Source organism: Penicillium roqueforti (genome assembly GCF_015533775.1).
Source record: "Penicillium roqueforti strain LCP96 04111 chromosome Unknown scaffold_09, whole genome shotgun sequence".
In the NCBI taxonomy this organism is placed as follows: domain Eukaryota; kingdom Fungi; phylum Ascomycota; class Eurotiomycetes; order Eurotiales; family Aspergillaceae; genus Penicillium; species Penicillium roqueforti.
This window is the reverse complement of record NW_024067573.1, coordinates 343,908-360,233: the sequence shown is the minus strand read 5'-3', so window position 1 is coordinate 360,233 and position 16,326 is coordinate 343,908. Positions and strand designations below refer to the sequence as shown.

At 48.6% G+C, this 16,326-nt stretch overlaps 9 protein-coding genes across 9 annotated transcripts; 4 read left to right on the top strand and 5 right to left on the bottom strand.

Annotated features, from left to right (window-relative positions):
- Window positions 1-145: 145 nt before the first annotated feature.
- Window positions 146-1,246, top strand: LCP9604111_4482 (uncharacterized protein; the record flags this gene model as incomplete). Its single annotated transcript, XM_039072186.1, has 5 exons — window positions 146-190; window positions 242-310; window positions 357-500; window positions 555-727; window positions 781-1,246. The coding sequence occupies 5 exons, from the start codon at window positions 146-148 to the stop codon at window positions 1,244-1,246; spliced, it is 897 nt and encodes a 298-aa protein (XP_038929524.1).
- Window positions 1,247-1,352: 106 nt separating this feature from the next.
- LCP9604111_4481 (uncharacterized protein) lies at window positions 1,353-2,000 on the bottom strand (the record flags this gene model as incomplete). The annotated part of the gene is made up of 1 exon (XM_039072185.1): window positions 1,353-2,000. One exon carries the CDS (start codon window positions 1,998-2,000, stop codon window positions 1,353-1,355), a length of 648 nt encoding a protein of 215 aa, XP_038929523.1.
- Window positions 2,001-3,055: 1,055 nt separating this feature from the next.
- LCP9604111_4480 (CAZyme family AA7) lies at window positions 3,056-4,705 on the top strand (the record flags this gene model as incomplete). Its single annotated transcript, XM_039072184.1, has 3 exons — window positions 3,056-4,035; window positions 4,082-4,360; window positions 4,423-4,705. 3 exons carry the CDS (start codon window positions 3,056-3,058, stop codon window positions 4,703-4,705), a joined length of 1,542 nt encoding a protein of 513 aa, XP_038929522.1.
- Window positions 4,706-4,898: 193 nt separating this feature from the next.
- Window positions 4,899-5,931, bottom strand: LCP9604111_4479 (aldo/keto reductase family protein; the record flags this gene model as incomplete). Its single annotated transcript, XM_039072182.1, has 2 exons — window positions 4,899-5,585; window positions 5,641-5,931. The coding sequence occupies 2 exons, from the start codon at window positions 5,929-5,931 to the stop codon at window positions 4,899-4,901; spliced, it is 978 nt and encodes a 325-aa protein (XP_038929521.1).
- A 204-nt stretch (window positions 5,932-6,135) lies between these two features.
- Window positions 6,136-7,031, bottom strand: LCP9604111_4478 (alpha/beta hydrolase; the record flags this gene model as incomplete). Its single annotated transcript, XM_039072181.1, has 2 exons — window positions 6,136-6,492; window positions 6,546-7,031. 2 exons carry the CDS (start codon window positions 7,029-7,031, stop codon window positions 6,136-6,138), a joined length of 843 nt encoding a protein of 280 aa, XP_038929520.1.
- Window positions 7,032-7,380: 349 nt separating this feature from the next.
- On the bottom strand, window positions 7,381-8,682 carry LCP9604111_4477 (uncharacterized protein; the record flags this gene model as incomplete). Its single annotated transcript, XM_039072180.1, has 5 exons — window positions 7,381-7,828; window positions 7,883-8,219; window positions 8,321-8,386; window positions 8,443-8,479; window positions 8,530-8,682. The coding sequence occupies 5 exons, from the start codon at window positions 8,680-8,682 to the stop codon at window positions 7,381-7,383; spliced, it is 1,041 nt and encodes a 346-aa protein (XP_038929519.1).
- Window positions 8,683-8,930: 248 nt separating this feature from the next.
- Window positions 8,931-10,120, top strand: LCP9604111_4476 (class I SAM-dependent methyltransferase; the record flags this gene model as incomplete). The annotated part of the gene is made up of 4 exons (XM_039072179.1): window positions 8,931-8,966; window positions 9,066-9,211; window positions 9,265-9,294; window positions 9,367-10,120. The coding sequence occupies 4 exons, from the start codon at window positions 8,931-8,933 to the stop codon at window positions 10,118-10,120; spliced, it is 966 nt and encodes a 321-aa protein (XP_038929518.1).
- Window positions 10,121-10,253: 133 nt separating this feature from the next.
- LCP9604111_4475 (uncharacterized protein) lies at window positions 10,254-11,335 on the bottom strand (the record flags this gene model as incomplete). Its single annotated transcript, XM_039072178.1, has 5 exons — window positions 10,254-10,444; window positions 10,548-10,649; window positions 10,703-10,986; window positions 11,033-11,154; window positions 11,204-11,335. The coding sequence occupies 5 exons, from the start codon at window positions 11,333-11,335 to the stop codon at window positions 10,254-10,256; spliced, it is 831 nt and encodes a 276-aa protein (XP_038929517.1).
- Window positions 11,336-14,028: 2,693 nt separating this feature from the next.
- LCP9604111_4474 (putative short-chain dehydrogenase/reductase family protein) lies at window positions 14,029-14,985 on the top strand (the record flags this gene model as incomplete). The annotated part of the gene is made up of 1 exon (XM_039072177.1): window positions 14,029-14,985. One exon carries the CDS (start codon window positions 14,029-14,031, stop codon window positions 14,983-14,985), a length of 957 nt encoding a protein of 318 aa, XP_038929516.1.
- Window positions 14,986-16,326: the final 1,341 nt, after the last annotated feature.

The following is a 16,326-nucleotide window of genomic DNA, read 5'->3' as shown; positions in this document are numbered from 1 at the left end:
CAAGCAATATGTCGGCAACTCTTCTTCCGTTCGTCCCCGCATACCGGGGGATCATCCCGTTTTCCCCCACAGAATATCTCCAACCCATTGGGCCAAACCCCTTATTATTCAACCGGTGTAAGCTGCAAGCTGTCACTGTCATACCATGTCTGCGCCCGATAAATCAGAACCTGGCCCACAACAGACGAGGGTAATTCATTCAATTGAGCGTCAATTGAGTACTTTAACTGACCTAGTCTAGCTTTACACGCCCCAGTGGGTGTCCCTCGTGGCCGGAGGAATTGCCGGTGGAGTGGAAGCGGCCATAACGGTCGGTTTCTTGATTTACACAAGAGTTCAATAACTGACGGCCGCAGTATCCATTTGAGTATTCAAAAACACGTGTTCAACTGTCGAATGACGGTCCTATTCGGACATCAAATCCACTCCGTCTCATCGTACAAGTTGCGAGACAGGAAGGTGTCGGTGCTCTGTACACAGGATGCTCAACTCTTGTCATCGTCGGTTTATTCGTCTCCAATGGCATTTTACGTCACATTAATGACATTTTGTAGGGAACAACAGCAAAGGCCGCGGTCCGGTTCGTATCCTACGATACAATCCGCAACTCTCTTGCAGATGATCGTGGCGTTCTCTCGGCTGGCCGGGGGATGCTCGCTGGAATGACCGCTGGCGCTGTAGAGAGTGTACTAGCAGTAACACCGACGGAGAGGATCAAGACGGCATTGTTGGTATCCACTTGTATGTTAAAAGAGCTTCAGCTGACCGATCCCGCCCCAGAATCGACGATGCAAAAGGCGCTCGGCAATTCAAGTCGAGCATACAGGCAATACAAGTGCTGGTAAAAAGGCATGGTATCACCGAGCTTTATCGCGGTCTCGTGTCGACGATGATGAAGCAATCGGCCACTTCTGCAGTTCGTATGGGAACGTATAACGTGCTCAAAGAAGCCACGAAGGCTAAGGGCATCAAGCCAAATGTGTTCACAACGTTCGGCATCGGTGCCTTGGCAGGAATAGTTACTGTGTACGCTACACAACCATTTGATACCATCAAGACACGTGCACAGGGTGTCGAAGGAGCTGGCATTGTTGAAGCCTCCCGGAGCGTGATTCGGGACTATGGGCTTCGGGGATTTTGGAAGGGTAGTTCCATGCGATTGGGCCGGCTACTTCTGAGTGGTGGCATCGTATTTTCTGTTTATGAGGAAGTGGCCGCTATTCTGTCTTCGGGAACGCATCGATAGATGTCAGAAAGATCGAAGAAAGTTGAGCACATTCAGTTATGTATAAAGTAGACCATACAAAATGGCTTTGAAATCAAGACGAATATGAAATAATGCAGGGACATAGTCACAGAACAGGGCTGGTGTAAACCTCAATAGAAGCCTTTTCCACGGTATTGCGCCAGCCATGAAAACGCGCCCGTGGTATAATCGAAATCCGATCACCTGCTTGAAGATTTTGCATCCAGCGTAATTTCTGGTCCCTCCGGTACGTAATCTGGTGGTGCATAGTTTCGCGTCTAGCGTGAACATTCGTCGCCAGGCGTAGGTCTTCATCTTTGGAGATATCATCTCGTCCCGGCGGTCGTTCAATACCAAGATCGAACCAGGTCCAAGAGTTTCTGTATGTGCCATGATCTTCACCATAGCTGCTCCATCCCTGATCATGGCTCCAGATGTTGATTCTGATCTCTCGAACGGGAAATCGCTCGCCTTGGATGGGCTCCGATGTCAAATATGGGGTTCGATCACGGCAGTCGCCTTCATCGTAACCCACTGTGTCTGCTCTGAAGGTGGCAGATAACACCCAATACTCTGCCAATTCTAGAATCTCCAGGACGAGTTCAGACGGCAACTTTTGTCGGAGAATGTTGAAGCTCTCGACCGCATCAGCTGAGTGTCTTGGGTAATAGATTTGGTTTTCTTCATGGGAGGCTGAAGGTCCATTTCGGATAGATTTGACATCCTCCGATATTGTAGAGTACGAGGATCCCATGGCGACTAGAAGAGGTGACGTGCGTTAGGCTCGGGTGTGCGGCCGATTATCGGCCACTCGTGGCTTGGCATCGTGATCGAGCTGTGGTTATGCCAGATCACGGGGTATACCTTTTTTTCCAGCCTTCTCCAACATCCAATAGTTAACGACCTAAAGGTAGGCAATGGACATATTTTATGGTAATATTCGAAGGTGTAAACACTCCAAAAAAAAACACCATCCGGGGTTTGCAAGCTCGTGTACTTCGTACAGTGATATATATCCCTGGTCAACGAACGTGAATAGTATCTTTCGTATTAGGATTCATCCCTGAGCCTTTCACTCATCTCACATTCACATTCATTCTATGGTCAGACTCTAGTGTCAGTTCAATACAGTCCTTCTACGTTCAATAGCTGTACTAAGCGCTTATTATCTCTTGTGTTTCACCGAAGTGAGCAGATCTATCTATAGCCCTTTACTTCATCGACAAACAACTCAATGCAAAGGCTGGTATAGGTCGCAAGAGACTGCAGTAAACTTGACTATGCAAAGATAATAAGCCAGCCCCCAATTTTTCGAGTTTATCGTGATAAAATTAGCACTCTCTCCGCACATACCTGGTTACACCAATCTTAGACAAGACATATATAAGATGAGCAAGTGTTTTGTTCCGTGGAATTTCAACTAATGCCCTACCTCACGAGGCTCAGAGTCAGACTTGCAGTCACAGCTACCTATGCAGGGCCGAAGTGATGTGATATTTTCGGTGTATATCAAAGTCTTACATGTAGTGCGTACAGGCTGGTTTCCACTTTGCAGAATATGTCTTTGTATATAATCTGCTACTCGAGTGACATTAAGTTAGCCGAAGTCCGATTATCACAATGGCCAACCCTTCTCTTGCATGTATGCGGCTCTGCCTAGCTGTCCTTCGTGCCGCAACTGTGGCTTGTGGTCTTTCAATCGGGAATCACACAAGTTCCCTTGCCTGTCGTTGCATGCCACACGATCCCTGCTGGCCTGAGGATCATCGATGAACACGATTCAACAGAACAGTGGACAACAAGTTAATTATGACAGTCCCAATCGCCAGCGTCTGTCACATCGCCTCGTTCACCCCGTACAACCAATCGCAATGCGCTCAAATCCAGTCCAATTGGGGATTCCCAGCAACGCATTACGAAAGTTCCTCGTCAATTATGGCGTCCGGATTCATGAAATTGCGCTGCAATCCCTTCTCGTCAAAATCTTCACCTTGCGCGATCGGGAACTACGTTGAGTACGCTGTGAACGTGACAGATCCCGCAAATGTCCAGAGGACAATTAATTTTGCTGCTCGTCACAACATCCGCCTTGTCATCCGTAATACAGGACATGACCTACTTGGGAAGTCCACTGGAGCTGGAGGACTGGCGATCTGGATGCATCACATGAAGGATATTTCCATCGTAGATTACGTCTCGTCACAATATTCCGGTAAAGCTATGAAGATGGGAGCCGGGGTCCAATCCTTCGAAGCCAGCGACGCCGCTTATAAAGCTGGGCTTGTTATCGTCGGCGGGAACTGTCCAACCGTTGGGCTGGCTGGAGGATATTCGCAAGGCGGCGGCCATGGCCAATTGGTGTCCCATGTGGGACTCGCCGCGGATCAAGTCCTGGAATGGGAGGTTGTTCTTGCAAATGGGAAGCTAGTGACCGCATCCCCAACACACTATTCGGATCTCTACTGGGCACTGTCCGGCGGAGGTGGAGGGACGAATGGTGTTGTTGTGTCGATGACGAGCAAGGCCTACCCTGAACTGCCGACAGCGTCAGGTAACCTTTCATTCTCCGACAAGGGTGTATCGCGAGATACATTCTTTGCAGCCGTCGCCATGTTTATTTCGATTCTTCCCTCGGTCCGGGATGCTGGGGGTGCAAGTGTTTGGTGGTTAATGAACACTACATTGTCAATGACGCCTACTACCATTCCGGGCAGATCAGCGACAATTTTCAATTCCCTTTTTAGACCTTTGATTTCATTCCTCGAACAAAAGAACATACAGCACAGTAAGTACAAGGCGATACAGAGTTGGAGCGAACACTGACAGAGCATGAAGAGCATACTATGTGAACGGTTTCCCGACATATTACGACGCCTACCAGATGATGAGCCCACCAGACAACATAACTGATCAACTTGCTGGTGGCCGCCTGATTCCAAGATCTGTAGTCGAGCAGAACCTGGGCGAGCTTGTCAACACATTCCGTAATGTTGTCGAAAGAAACGCCGGGGTTCTCATTTCAGGAGTTATGGTCAACTCATCTCGAGTTGCATATCCCGACAACAGTGTCAACCCAACCTGGCGAGATGCGTTGATGAATGTCGTAATTGGAGCGTATGCAATTCATTCCCATTCCCTTCCAGGGTTAGGGCAAGTCTTTGTTAATCTCAATCCAGGCTGTTCGACTACACTGACTGGGAGAGCAATGTCGCTCGTCACCAGCTCATTACCGATATTTTTATGCCACCGCTAGAAGACCTGACACCTGGAAGTGGTGCATATTTGAACGAAGCAGATCCAAACCAAAGGGATTGGCAACATGCATTTTATGGAGACAACTATGACAGTTTACTAGAGATCAAGAGAAAGTATGATCCTCACAATAGGTTCTACGCTTTTAAGGCTGTGGGTAGTGAGGCTTGGAGATTGGGTGAGAATGGGCGATTGTGTAGGTCTTAAATCACCAGAGGGAATGATATCATAGGAGCAATACGTGTGAAAAACTGGGAGATACCATTGCATGTAGTTTGTGTGTGTCTGTGAGCATAAGGCTTAACTGGATAAGATGTTTGTAGACCAGCCTGGCGGCGTATGAATACCTCGTGATCCATTGGAAATTTGGTCGTTATCACCCTCAAGTTCAACATATCAATCACAGAGACCACCATCCCTTCTCGATGATCGTCGCCGCAACTTCCTTGAGGGCCGGCCAAAGCGCATTGATCTCGGCCGCTGCGTCAGCTGGAAGTGGTCCGGCCTTCTGGGCGTCCACATAGTCTTGAAGCTGGTTCAAGGTGCTTGGTCCGATGACAATTCGGTCGGGATCCTTCAGGTTGGAGTGGAAAAGCAACCAACGCAGGGCGCATTGGGCCCCGGTGGTTCCTAGCCGTTTACCAATCTTGTCCAATCGTCGCATCGCTTGGTGATAGACGGGCTGGTCATACCACATACGGTAGACTGCACCGAGCATGTTGCCCTCACCGACCTCGAAACGGGTACCCTCTAACTCTTCGGGTGAAGGGCAATAGGAAAGCTTCCCGGTGAGGAATCCACCTGCCAACGGCGAGGTTGCTTCGAAGGCAATGCCGAACTCGCGAAGTACGGGAAAAATTTCATCCTCGTAGCCTCGGCAGAACACGTTGTACTGGCCTTGATAGACGGAAGGCATAATGAAGTTTTCCTCTACCGCGATTTCCATCCAGGCACGGATTGCGGACGGACTGTAGTTCGAAAGACCCAATCTCTGAAAGTAGCCCTTACGATAGTAATGGTCGAAGTAAGCAGCCTGAAGCGGGATCGGGGTCTTGCGGTCTGGGGCATGAGCGTAGATGGTGTGAATCTAGTAATAGCCGTATTAGCATTGCACACAAAGTAAGTGGGCGCCTTTTACCCACCTGCTTGATCTGCAGTCGCTCCAAACTGGCTTCGATCGAGGCTCCCATGTTGTTGAAGGACAAAGAGTCATCGCCCATGAAGAGAATCTTTGTGTCGATGACTGCATTCTCTGGCTTCTTTTTACCCAGCAGCTCCTCAGATTCACCAGGATTGGTAGCGGGATACAAGGCGGCGGTGTCGAATTGATGGATTCCAGCCTCCGCGAGGCTTTTCATCAAGTGGTCAACATTGTCAACTGTCCAGGCGACACCGAATCCTTGTGCGCCGAACACATAGCGAGGGGTATCCATGGCTGGATGGATGGAGAGATGGGGAAGTAGTTGATAACGTCGGAGAGAGGAAGAAACAAGAAAGTAGAAAGGCATTAGAAAGCGAAGACGCGCGCGTTGCACAAATATCTTGACCTTCCTATTCGTCAAACCTTGGGATTCGAGTGTAACTCATATGTTTCCTCTTCTGTATATTTTCAAGAAAGATTTATTTCTGAAATTCACTTAATCTGTCGTGCTTCTTTCAGCTAGAACCTGGTTTCCAAATTCCTCCATCTTCGCAGCGAGCTCATTTGTCCAACTTATGTGTGGTGAGTGACCACAGGGTGCATGGTAGATCGTGAACGGCTTGCTCTGACTCGCCGCCATTCCTTCTTGGTACTCCTTTGGTAATGTACGGTCCTTTTCTAACACAACATAGGCGCATGGGAGCACGTCATAAGGATTGTGGGTAAGGGGACTGTTCATCACAGGAGCTGCTGTCAACGTGGATGCCCACTTCTTTGCAGTGGCACTATCGAGGTCGTTGAAGAGGTATTCTTCAGGGTCGACCATGGTGCCAAGACCATTGACACCGTGTTTCTATACTAACGGTCAGTACTTACAAACAAAGATTCATTCACTGGTCAACCGACATGAAATTGCATAAACGGAGGCACAACAACTTTACCGCCCGGGGGTTGAAAGAATGAGTTCACTGATTGGCCTTGGGGAACAATAAATGCCCCGATAAAGAAGATTCCAATGACACCACCAGTCTTTCCTTCCCTTAGGCGGACAGGAGCTTGGCGATGAGACTGTGCAGCCTCAGCAGCAACCCAGCCACCGGAAGAGTGTCCTGCAAGTAGCACCGACTTTCCCTGTGCAATCAACTTGTCTAGCAGCAGCCCGATCTCTGTCGCATCATCTGCGGGGAGTGGATAGCCTCCTGGGGGAGCCCTGCGATCAAAATCAGGGTTGCTAGGGTTGCCAATATTAAGCTGACTGAGATCACAAGTGGGCCGTTGGGGACAATGAGCCTCGATGCCCTTCGCAGTTAAGGCATCAACAAGAGCTTGGTACGGGGCAGGAGTATGGTAAGAGCCATGGCAGAGCACAACCACAAAGGACTTGCAAGGCATGGTGAGTTGTGAAAGAGAGAGAGTTGGGGCAAAAGAAAGTCAAGGAGTTTTCCCCGCACGTGGTCTCACAGTCTTATATCGTGCCCAGGTGTTGGTGCCTGATGGAAAAGAAAAAAATTCACGACCATACTCTCCCAGTTGAGGGAAAGCTTGATCCAATTGGTTTATCTTTCAACTATGTATTTTTGTTTACTCTCACAAATTGGCCAGTACAAACGGCTCGGACTCATCTAAGGGTGGTACAAATCGGACATGCATTACGGAGCATATTCTCGTTGGCAGGTCTGCAGATCTCTTAGGAAAAGGGAACTTGCATCTTGAACATCCACTCTGAGAAAATCGCTGCTTCTCAAACAGTCGAAGTCTCAGATACTCGAGGCAGAACATTCAGACTATGCACATCGAGGTCGTGTGTTACTAAAATGCCAGTCTCTGGGGCTTCATTCTCAGTCCCAGTCCCAGCATGTGCTGTGGGCGCACCCACATACTCCAATTCCTTTGTATGGTCTCGTTCTTCGTCATAGTGACTGCGATCGAGAGTAGAAAGGAGAGAATCGAATTTCGCAGGCCGACGGCGGATTCTAATTGACCCAATTGTGGGCAAATCGCGTGGTTGCGCTGGATGTGTGTTTCGCCTGCGAAACAATAAGGGCCCAAATGTTGGAACACAAGCCACCAAGATTCCTGCTGTCATTTCTGCCATGATAAAAATAGAGGAGTCTCTGAGGCAGTAGATTAGGTCGTCAGCTGGACACAACTTGGTCTGAATAATGCGGCCCAGATTGATACCGGCCGTTCTACTAGCGGTCAGCAACTGAAACAGAATAAGAGTGAGCTTGTGGGGGGCTTACAGGATGCCTATCGCGAAAGAAGCAGTGACACCAGTCTTTTTGCGACTCGACATTTGCAGCCGCCAAACAATAGGGAGCGGCAGCAACACAACTCCCAAATCAATTCCCATATTGAACCCTGCAGATGCATACTGTATCTTCAAAATATCCCCACAGCTCCCTGGGATGGTGCGATCCCAGTTGTAGGCGACCGGGCGACAGAGCAACGCGATGGTCAATACCGATGATACCCAGTATAGGAAGACAAGACATCCCACCCCGGTTGCACTCCAGAAGAACTTCTGATTGCCCGGGAAGATCTCCAGATATAAAAGGAGTATGGCGAGCCTAAAACAGACTGTCGAGGTTGCCCACATCCATTCTGATGCCCAGAAAATCTAACCAGGTCGATACCTCATATAAACGTTCAAGGAGACGAGGTACCTTCAATGCGCTAACCAACTCTCCCGGGTTGCACTACAGCCATAGTAGCCGTATGCCCGCCATAGCCAGAGGTAGTAGCTCCTGATATAAGATCTTAGCTCTTTTTGCTGCATAGCGAGTCGATCGGATCAACTTACCAATCAACATATCCACCACATAGCCGGTCAGTAGCACCTAGCATTATCCTTAGCCGGCTGAATAGCCTAATCCCCAGTCAAACCTACCAGTGAGAAGAAAATAAGGTAATCATGAATCTTCAACCCCCGACGTCGAATATGTGTGGAGGCAAGTCGAAGTACAACAGCTACTGCAGCAACGAAGAAGAATATCACACTCCAAACAATCAGAACCGGAGAGCGATGATTCAAGTGGATCATATTTGAAAGAATTATAATTAATGACAATATTTGACAATATAAAGCAAAGTTGTTCGGCGGTATGGGCTGTTAGCAGAAGTGTCGAGAGGAATCATTTTCTAAACTCAAGAGATACCATCATTTCAACTAATCTGTTAGGGTTGAATCTAGAGGACAGCATATACAGAGATGTCAGATATGGAAAACGTCCATGAATACCGCAGAGTTCATTTCGTACAACGTGATAACCTTGACCTCAACTTCCTGCAATGCGCGGATCAGCAGAGGTTCAGCTGCGAAAGCAGGTGCGACCCTGGCGACTGCAGTAAAAGACCAAATTTCAGTCTTTCTGAGGCAAAGATTAGAGTAACCTGGTCACATCGAGATCTCACTCTTCCCATCAGTCCGCTGCAGCGTCCTGCATCCTCCCTTTATTTGTACATTCCGAGACACCGACCTTCCGTTTGATCCAAAGTACGCTGTCCAAAATGTCTCTTTTCATGGATCCATACGCGGAGAATATGCAGCGAGATTCCACCGAAGCGCAACGGTAAGAGCTCACCAGCACCAATAAAACATTTAATACTAACATCGACTGGGTAGACTCGATGAGCAGTTCGCCCTCCTCACCGAGTAAGCAAATCCGCCAAGTCCTATGTTGCAAATCAGCCCAAAATCAAACCTTACTGACTCCTGCTGAAACAGAAACATCGGCTACCTGCTGCACCCGTCCGTTCGAGATAAAATGCACCCCCATGCGCGAGTGGCTGACATCGCCACCGGCACTGCAGCCTTCCTGCGCTACCTCGCCCATGACTGGCCCGACGCAATCTTACACGGCTTTGACATATCAACATCGCTCTATCCACCCGCCAGAACCCTCCCTAATAACGTGACTCTTCACGTTCTCGACGCGCGCAAGGATGTTCCCGTCAACCTCTACGGACAGTATGATATCGTGCACATTCGACTGATTGCCGCCGGCTTGACAGCGTCTGAATGGGGGAGAACTGTGCGCAATCTTGCTAAGCTGCTAAAGCCTGGCGGTGCTATGCAGTGGGAAGAGTGCGACTTTACTAACGTTCGCCACTTCCCCGGAAGCGCTACTTCTACGACTGACGCTGCGAGTGCAATGGGATTTACGTTCATGACTGCCATGAGACCCCGCTTCAAGCTTGGCTGGAATCGACTGGCTACCGAGATGCGCAATGCTGGTCTAGTAGAGGTCCACACTGAGGCAGTTTCTGCGGATCGCGTGTATGATACACGCACCCGCTTGACTGCAAATGGGATGAGGGCTATGTTCGCGTGGGCGCGCCTTCATTCTGCTAGAGGGTCGCCAGGTGCGCTGCACATGTGGCAGATTGATGAGCTGGAGCAGAGGGCTTATGCGGATATTCAATCTGGTTGTTATGTCACATTTGACATCCACGTTGCCTGGGGATTCCGGCCTGAGTAGAAAGTGAAAACAGGAGTTTTGCATGTTATATCTAGTTCAACACTTCTCACGTAACATTACAAAGAAGTCGAACCAGATTAATGAAGAGCCATGATTTACCATATTACCTCCACATCCTCTTGTTTCACCTTACCTATACCCGACTTTGAAACACAAGCCGACAAGCACCAGGCTGCGCGGTCAATTGATCCTTCATATCTCGTTCCACAGCCTCGCCATTATTCTCACCAGGTGCAAATTTGATTCGATAATGAAACATCAAGGCAGCAGTTACAAGTCGGATCTGTGCAAGAGCTAAATGACGGCCAACACAGCTTGTACGCCCTGTCGAAACAAAGACTCAGAACGCGAGCCTCTTATTATTCCCATGCAACGCAACTGGCACATGGGAGATCTGACCGCACCAGTCAATGGAGTTGTAGCTTACCGACACCAAAAGGAGCAAATGCCCTTTTATCCTTGATAAGCTCCGGTTGGCTGTACCACCTCTCGGGAATAAATTCATGGGGGTTGACATATGCCGTCTCAACTTGAGGCTCAGTTTAGTATTTCCGATTGAAGAGATGACAAGGGATTTCTCACGTCGACCGATTGTATAGCGTGGTGCACATATTTTGGTGTTTCCTGGGATAAAGGTGCCATCTATCATCAGTCCTTCCGGTGGAGTTATTCGAGAGCTGAAGGTAAGTACTGCTGGAAGCAATCGCATGGCTTCGTTTATAGTGCCCGTCAAATGTGGCAACATGGCCAATGCAGCTGGGTTCTCCCTATCAACTCCTTGGATCTCTTCGTATATCTTCTCAGCATGCATGGGATAGCGAGCGAGGAAATAGAAGACAAGCGTTAGGCTTGGAGCGGTGGTATCGCTGTAGTTATCAGTCCATTGCCTCATGATAACCTAACCATACTGACCTTCCAGCTACAACTAGTGTTGCAGTATCACCACTCAACCACCGCGCCCGCGTGGGATCTGATCCGTGTTTGACATGGTCCTCGATGAACCAAGACGCAATATTGTGATCGGAGAGTGTTTTCTAGCTCCATGTTAGTCAGATGTTAGATTTCTCGTATGGTTTCCAGTACCTCCATCCGTCGAGCCATGCACTGATCACAAAATTCGAGCATATGAAACCAGTGCCGGACCTTCCACAGCGAAGGAATAAACGCGAACCCCAATCTCGGGATCCATATCGCAGGACTGAATGGACCCAACATTGTGAGCGCCGAGCGCAGCATCGCTATCGATGAATGCCACCTCTTGTTCCTCATCATACCAAAATCTTCGCTAAAGGCGAAATCACCCATTGAGTCAAAAGCGAAGAAATACATCAGATCGTTGATGAGAACGGGGCATGATTCTTCCAAAGCAACTAGGCTTTTTAGTGTGCGTACCTTTTCTAGCACCCGCCGATGGTACTGGAGCAATGCTGAATGATTGTGTCAGTCTTCGACTTTTTGTAAGCCATTGAGTTCACCAGACCTTTTCTGCTCAGTGCTTGCTCCCCCATTTTTCGACGCTCATGATGAAGCTGTCGGTCGCGTGTAAAGATCGAGGATATCTGGGGATATAGAAGGTCGTACCAATCAGAACGCGTGTTGCGATTTTCAGGGCCATCCACGGCCTCGTAGACTTCGGGGTGGAATATGGTAAGTTCGGCGGGACCTGAAAATTCAATTTCAACGTTATCCAGGAGTCCTACTTGGGTTGCGATATATCTTACCGGTACGCACAAACTCCCCATACTTTTCGTACCAAGCCTGCAAGACGAGATGCCCACGCGAGTCACGGCATTGCCAAACGTGCCATAATTTAGTCAACGCGACCAATCTTGGACCTGGAAAGTGTTTCAATCGATGAAACATGAGTCGGTATACTGCAATGCTTGTGAATAGGGATGAGATATAGCATATCGTCAAGTATATTGTCCGAACCAAACTGGCTCCAGTGCTTCCGTGACCAACAAAAAGGGTTGCATATAATAGAATACTGGCAAGAAGATGAACAACAACGACCCTAGGCCCCTTTAGATGCCATTCTCCATGAATACAGACAAGCTGGTGGGCCAGTAGCCCCGCAATAATTGCAACTGCCCCTGAAGCTAGCATGATCATGATCGATCGAACAGAATATTTTGGAACTGTAGCAATGGCTATTTCGAGCCTCAAAGTGGGACGAGTCCAATAGTAGCTCCAATCAGGGCTCTTTCATCATAAAAGTCAGGGTGAAAGAGAAGCAAAACACAATGTTGGACAACACTCTTTATTCTCGGCCATCGGAGAGTATGGCCACAACCCAGCCTCGTTGAATATCTATCTAGGTACCCTAATGTGGCAATATATTCTGGTTAGAATAAACTCAGGGCCTTGTACGAGACATCAAAAAGGCCACGGTGCTCGATTTCTCGTTTTAGTCTCTCATTTGACGGTTTGTAGTTCCCTCGATTCCCAAAATTGCGGCCTCAAGCCTTGGATTGCACCTGATCAGATATAAAAGCCCGACTCACGCCAGAGGTATAACATATACCATCAACGTTGACTGAAACATCAACACTCATCCGTCATGGGTCGGTGTGCCATGATTGTCCAAGGAGCATTGACTTCGCTGTGGTACCACTCATATACCCTCTGGCTATTTCTCTTCAGCGATTTTAAAACCATTGTGATACCAAACACTATTTTCGGAATCACAAACGCTTGGGCCGCGTCGAAATACGACCCACATGTTGCAGGGGCTCTGCCTCCTCCGCAGAATATCAGCGACTCTCCAAAGTCTATTGGAAGAGCTGTCGCGACATTATCATGGATTCTGGTCAACTTAATTCTATTCGCTATCAACAACCAACGGGGTCAAAGAGCCATTGCCGAGGACAGTCTCAACAAGCCATGGCGCCCCTTTCCCGGCGGTCGGGTTTCTCACGAGTGGGGCACGCGAGTTATGATCAGTTTGTGTATATTTGCCCCGATATATAGCCTTGCATTCACCGGGGGAGTCCGAAATTCTGTGGCTTTGATATGTTTAGGGGTGTGGTACAATAACTGGGGTGGTGCAGACAAGAACCCAGTCATTCGGAACATTATCAATGGACTAGGATTTACCTGTTTCGCATCGGGAGCGATGGAAGTGGCATTGGGCGGCTCTTTCCTCCCTCTCCACCCGCTTGGCTGGTCAGGTCGGTGGCTCCTTGTCGTCATCGGAATTATTTTCTCTACAGTCCAATTGCAGGACATGTCCGATCAAGCCGGGGATGCTAAACGCGGTCGGCGAACTGTGCCTCTAGTCTGGGGTGATACTGCGGCGCGGTGGACCATTGCAATACCCATGCTCGGTTGGGGAATATGGAGTCCAATGTTCTGGGAAGTTTCATCCCTTTGTTTTATCCTCAGCATGGCATTGGCTTCACTGGTGGCCTTGAGGGCACTGTTGATTCGTTCTGTTCTAGGGGATAAACAGACATTTCGACTTTGGAATTGTTGGATTGTCGTTGTTTATATGCTCCCCATGTTTTCTGAAAGGGAACCTCTTCAGAGTAGACTTTCAAGTCATGTTGGGTAAGAGAAGCGGACATACCCAATCACATAACACCAATGTCTCGCCTCACATCCGTTGCAAGCATTCACCCTTACCACACCCCTTCATACCTAAAGTGTCCAGCCAAATCCACATTATTTCATCAGTTGTAGTTTTCTGTTCGGACATAGTGATCTCTCCTATATTCGGTCATAAGGATATCGATTTAGCGAATGCCGAGGTCATGGAGATAGGATGTTAGAGCGGACGAGCTTAACCCCGGTAATCTCCGGATCGCAAGCCCTCCATGACGTTGGCCATTCGTTGCCTATTTAGCCCACTGCTATTTAAGTACCCTTTTTCATCGTTGAAGAATCTTCAATCGAAATATCCACTCATCATGGCTTTCCTTTACTCACAATTCTTCGTTACTCCTACATATCCAACACAGTCTTTCGCCGACCAAACGGTGCTGATCACCGGCGCCAATGTCGGCTTAGGGCTAGAAGCTGCACGTCACATCACGCGACTAGGTGCAGCACGAGTGATCCTTGGCGTCCGAAATGTGACTGCAGGAAAAGAAGCAAAAGAGGACATTGAAAAATCTACAGGCCGCCCAAGCATCTGTGAAGTGTGGGAGGTCGATCTGGCTTCCCACGCCTCGGTCCTTGCTTTTGGCGAGCGCATTTCAAAGCTCCCCCAGCTCGATGTAGCCATTCTCAATGCAGCAGTTGCCACAGCGCAATTTAGCACTGCCGAGGGGTATGAGCAAACTCTCACGGTTAATGTCATCAACACTCTATTCCTCAGCCTCCTCATCCTGCCAACCCTGAAAGCCACACGAACAAAGAATCCATCCCGCACGCCCCGACTTACCTTTGTTGTGAGTGAAGTACACGCATGGGTGGATTTCCCAGAATGGAAGGAAGATCAGCCAATGGAGTTCGTCAGTGACCAAACAAAAGCCAAGATGGACGAGCGGTACCCATTATCGAAGCTACTCGAGGTGCTACTTGTGCAGGAACTGGCGGGCCGTGTGCGTGGATCAGAGGTAGTGATCAACATGATCAATCCTGGTTTCTGCCATTCACAACTCGGACGGGAAGCTGGCTTAAAGTTCAAATTGATGAAAATGGTATTGGCGCGATCCACGGAGGTTGGATCTCGAACGCTGGTGGCGGGCGGTGCAGCTGGACTCGAAAGCCACGGTTCATATATGACAGATGGACATGTCGAGAATACTGCGCTTTCACCTTTTGTGCGCAGTGAAGAGGGGCGTCAAGCCCGTGAGAAACTATGGGCTGAGCTGTCGTCGATCCTTGAGGGCGTTCACCCTGGGATTATGCAGAATGTCTGATTGATTGGGACTTGTCAATTCTTTCATCTACACAGCGGACCTATGAATTATGTATCCTGTTAGATTTGTCTCTTTCGGTTTAGTGCCCAAATACGCTGCACATAACCCTTCTTCAATGCCCTGAATATAATAACAATTTTCGCTATGAAAGTAACCCTGGCCCCTACCTATCTTCACGAGATGGCAAAATGTAAAGGGTACGAACCAATCCTGTTAGGCTGATACCGTTCCTCTCTTTCCACATCTCCCACCATAACCCCGAGGTCCAGAAAGACCTACATCTCAGCCATGTCATTCACTGCATTTGACCCCCATTTATCGGCCCAACTTCACAACCTGATTTTTAAATATGCATGGATTGGGGCTGGATGGGATGTCGCTTCGATCCCGTCTAAAAGTTGATCGGCAGCAATGGGTTTGCTCGAGGTGTTCCTTTCAAACGTGCTAGGTTTCCGGGAACCGAACGGCCTGATCAACTTTACCAGGAGGACCTTTTCGGTGGCTACAGTGGTTATTTACCTTGGGATTTGCGTAGCTCATATCTACACAAGGTTTTAGAAAGCTGGGCTGAACGGGTGGAAATGGGTGATTGGCAAGTGGACCAAGACGGCATTGTCGGTGGTATTGACAAGTTCAAGGAGGCTGATACTGGAGTTTATTCCTTGATGAGATCTTTTACTATCAGTGGAATTTCACTTAGTCCTGGGACTGCAAAAGGGAGCCATTTTGGGCGTGGACCACGACCGTTGAACGCAAAACATCACGGAAGATGATGGCTAACGGCGCCAGTACTCGACAGTGAGCGGTGAAGCGCCCGCTAGCCCTCCAAAGTCACGGGTGGTCATTTTCGGCCTCCTTTTCACAGGTCCTCATATTCTAGTTGGAATTTTGATTTGATGAATTAAATATAATTCATGAGACAAGTTTAGATCTGCCAAATCAATTCCCTCTCACCTAATATCTTACGGAGTGAGTGCATTGACTCTATGTGCAGCTGACTCCTCGTACTACTCCCTACTCCAGGGTTGACTGAGTGCCAAAATACACTGCAGATCAACGGTATTCTTCGAAGTCGATTGGCCAGACTAGGTTTGTCTCTTTTGACCCTTACCATTTGGATTTTTATTCGCAGAGTGCCACAAAAACCCCGGCTCGAATTGCCCGTTCTGCTAGCTCGCTCAGGCAGCCCATATCCAAATACAAGCTCTCACATTAGAGCAAACACTCCGTGAGCACGAATTGATCACCCTGGGAGTAACATCTTACATACTCCAAACATGCCGATGGCTATGATTCGCGCAGTAAATGCCTGTGGCGTCAATAACGAGGTCTTATTGATTG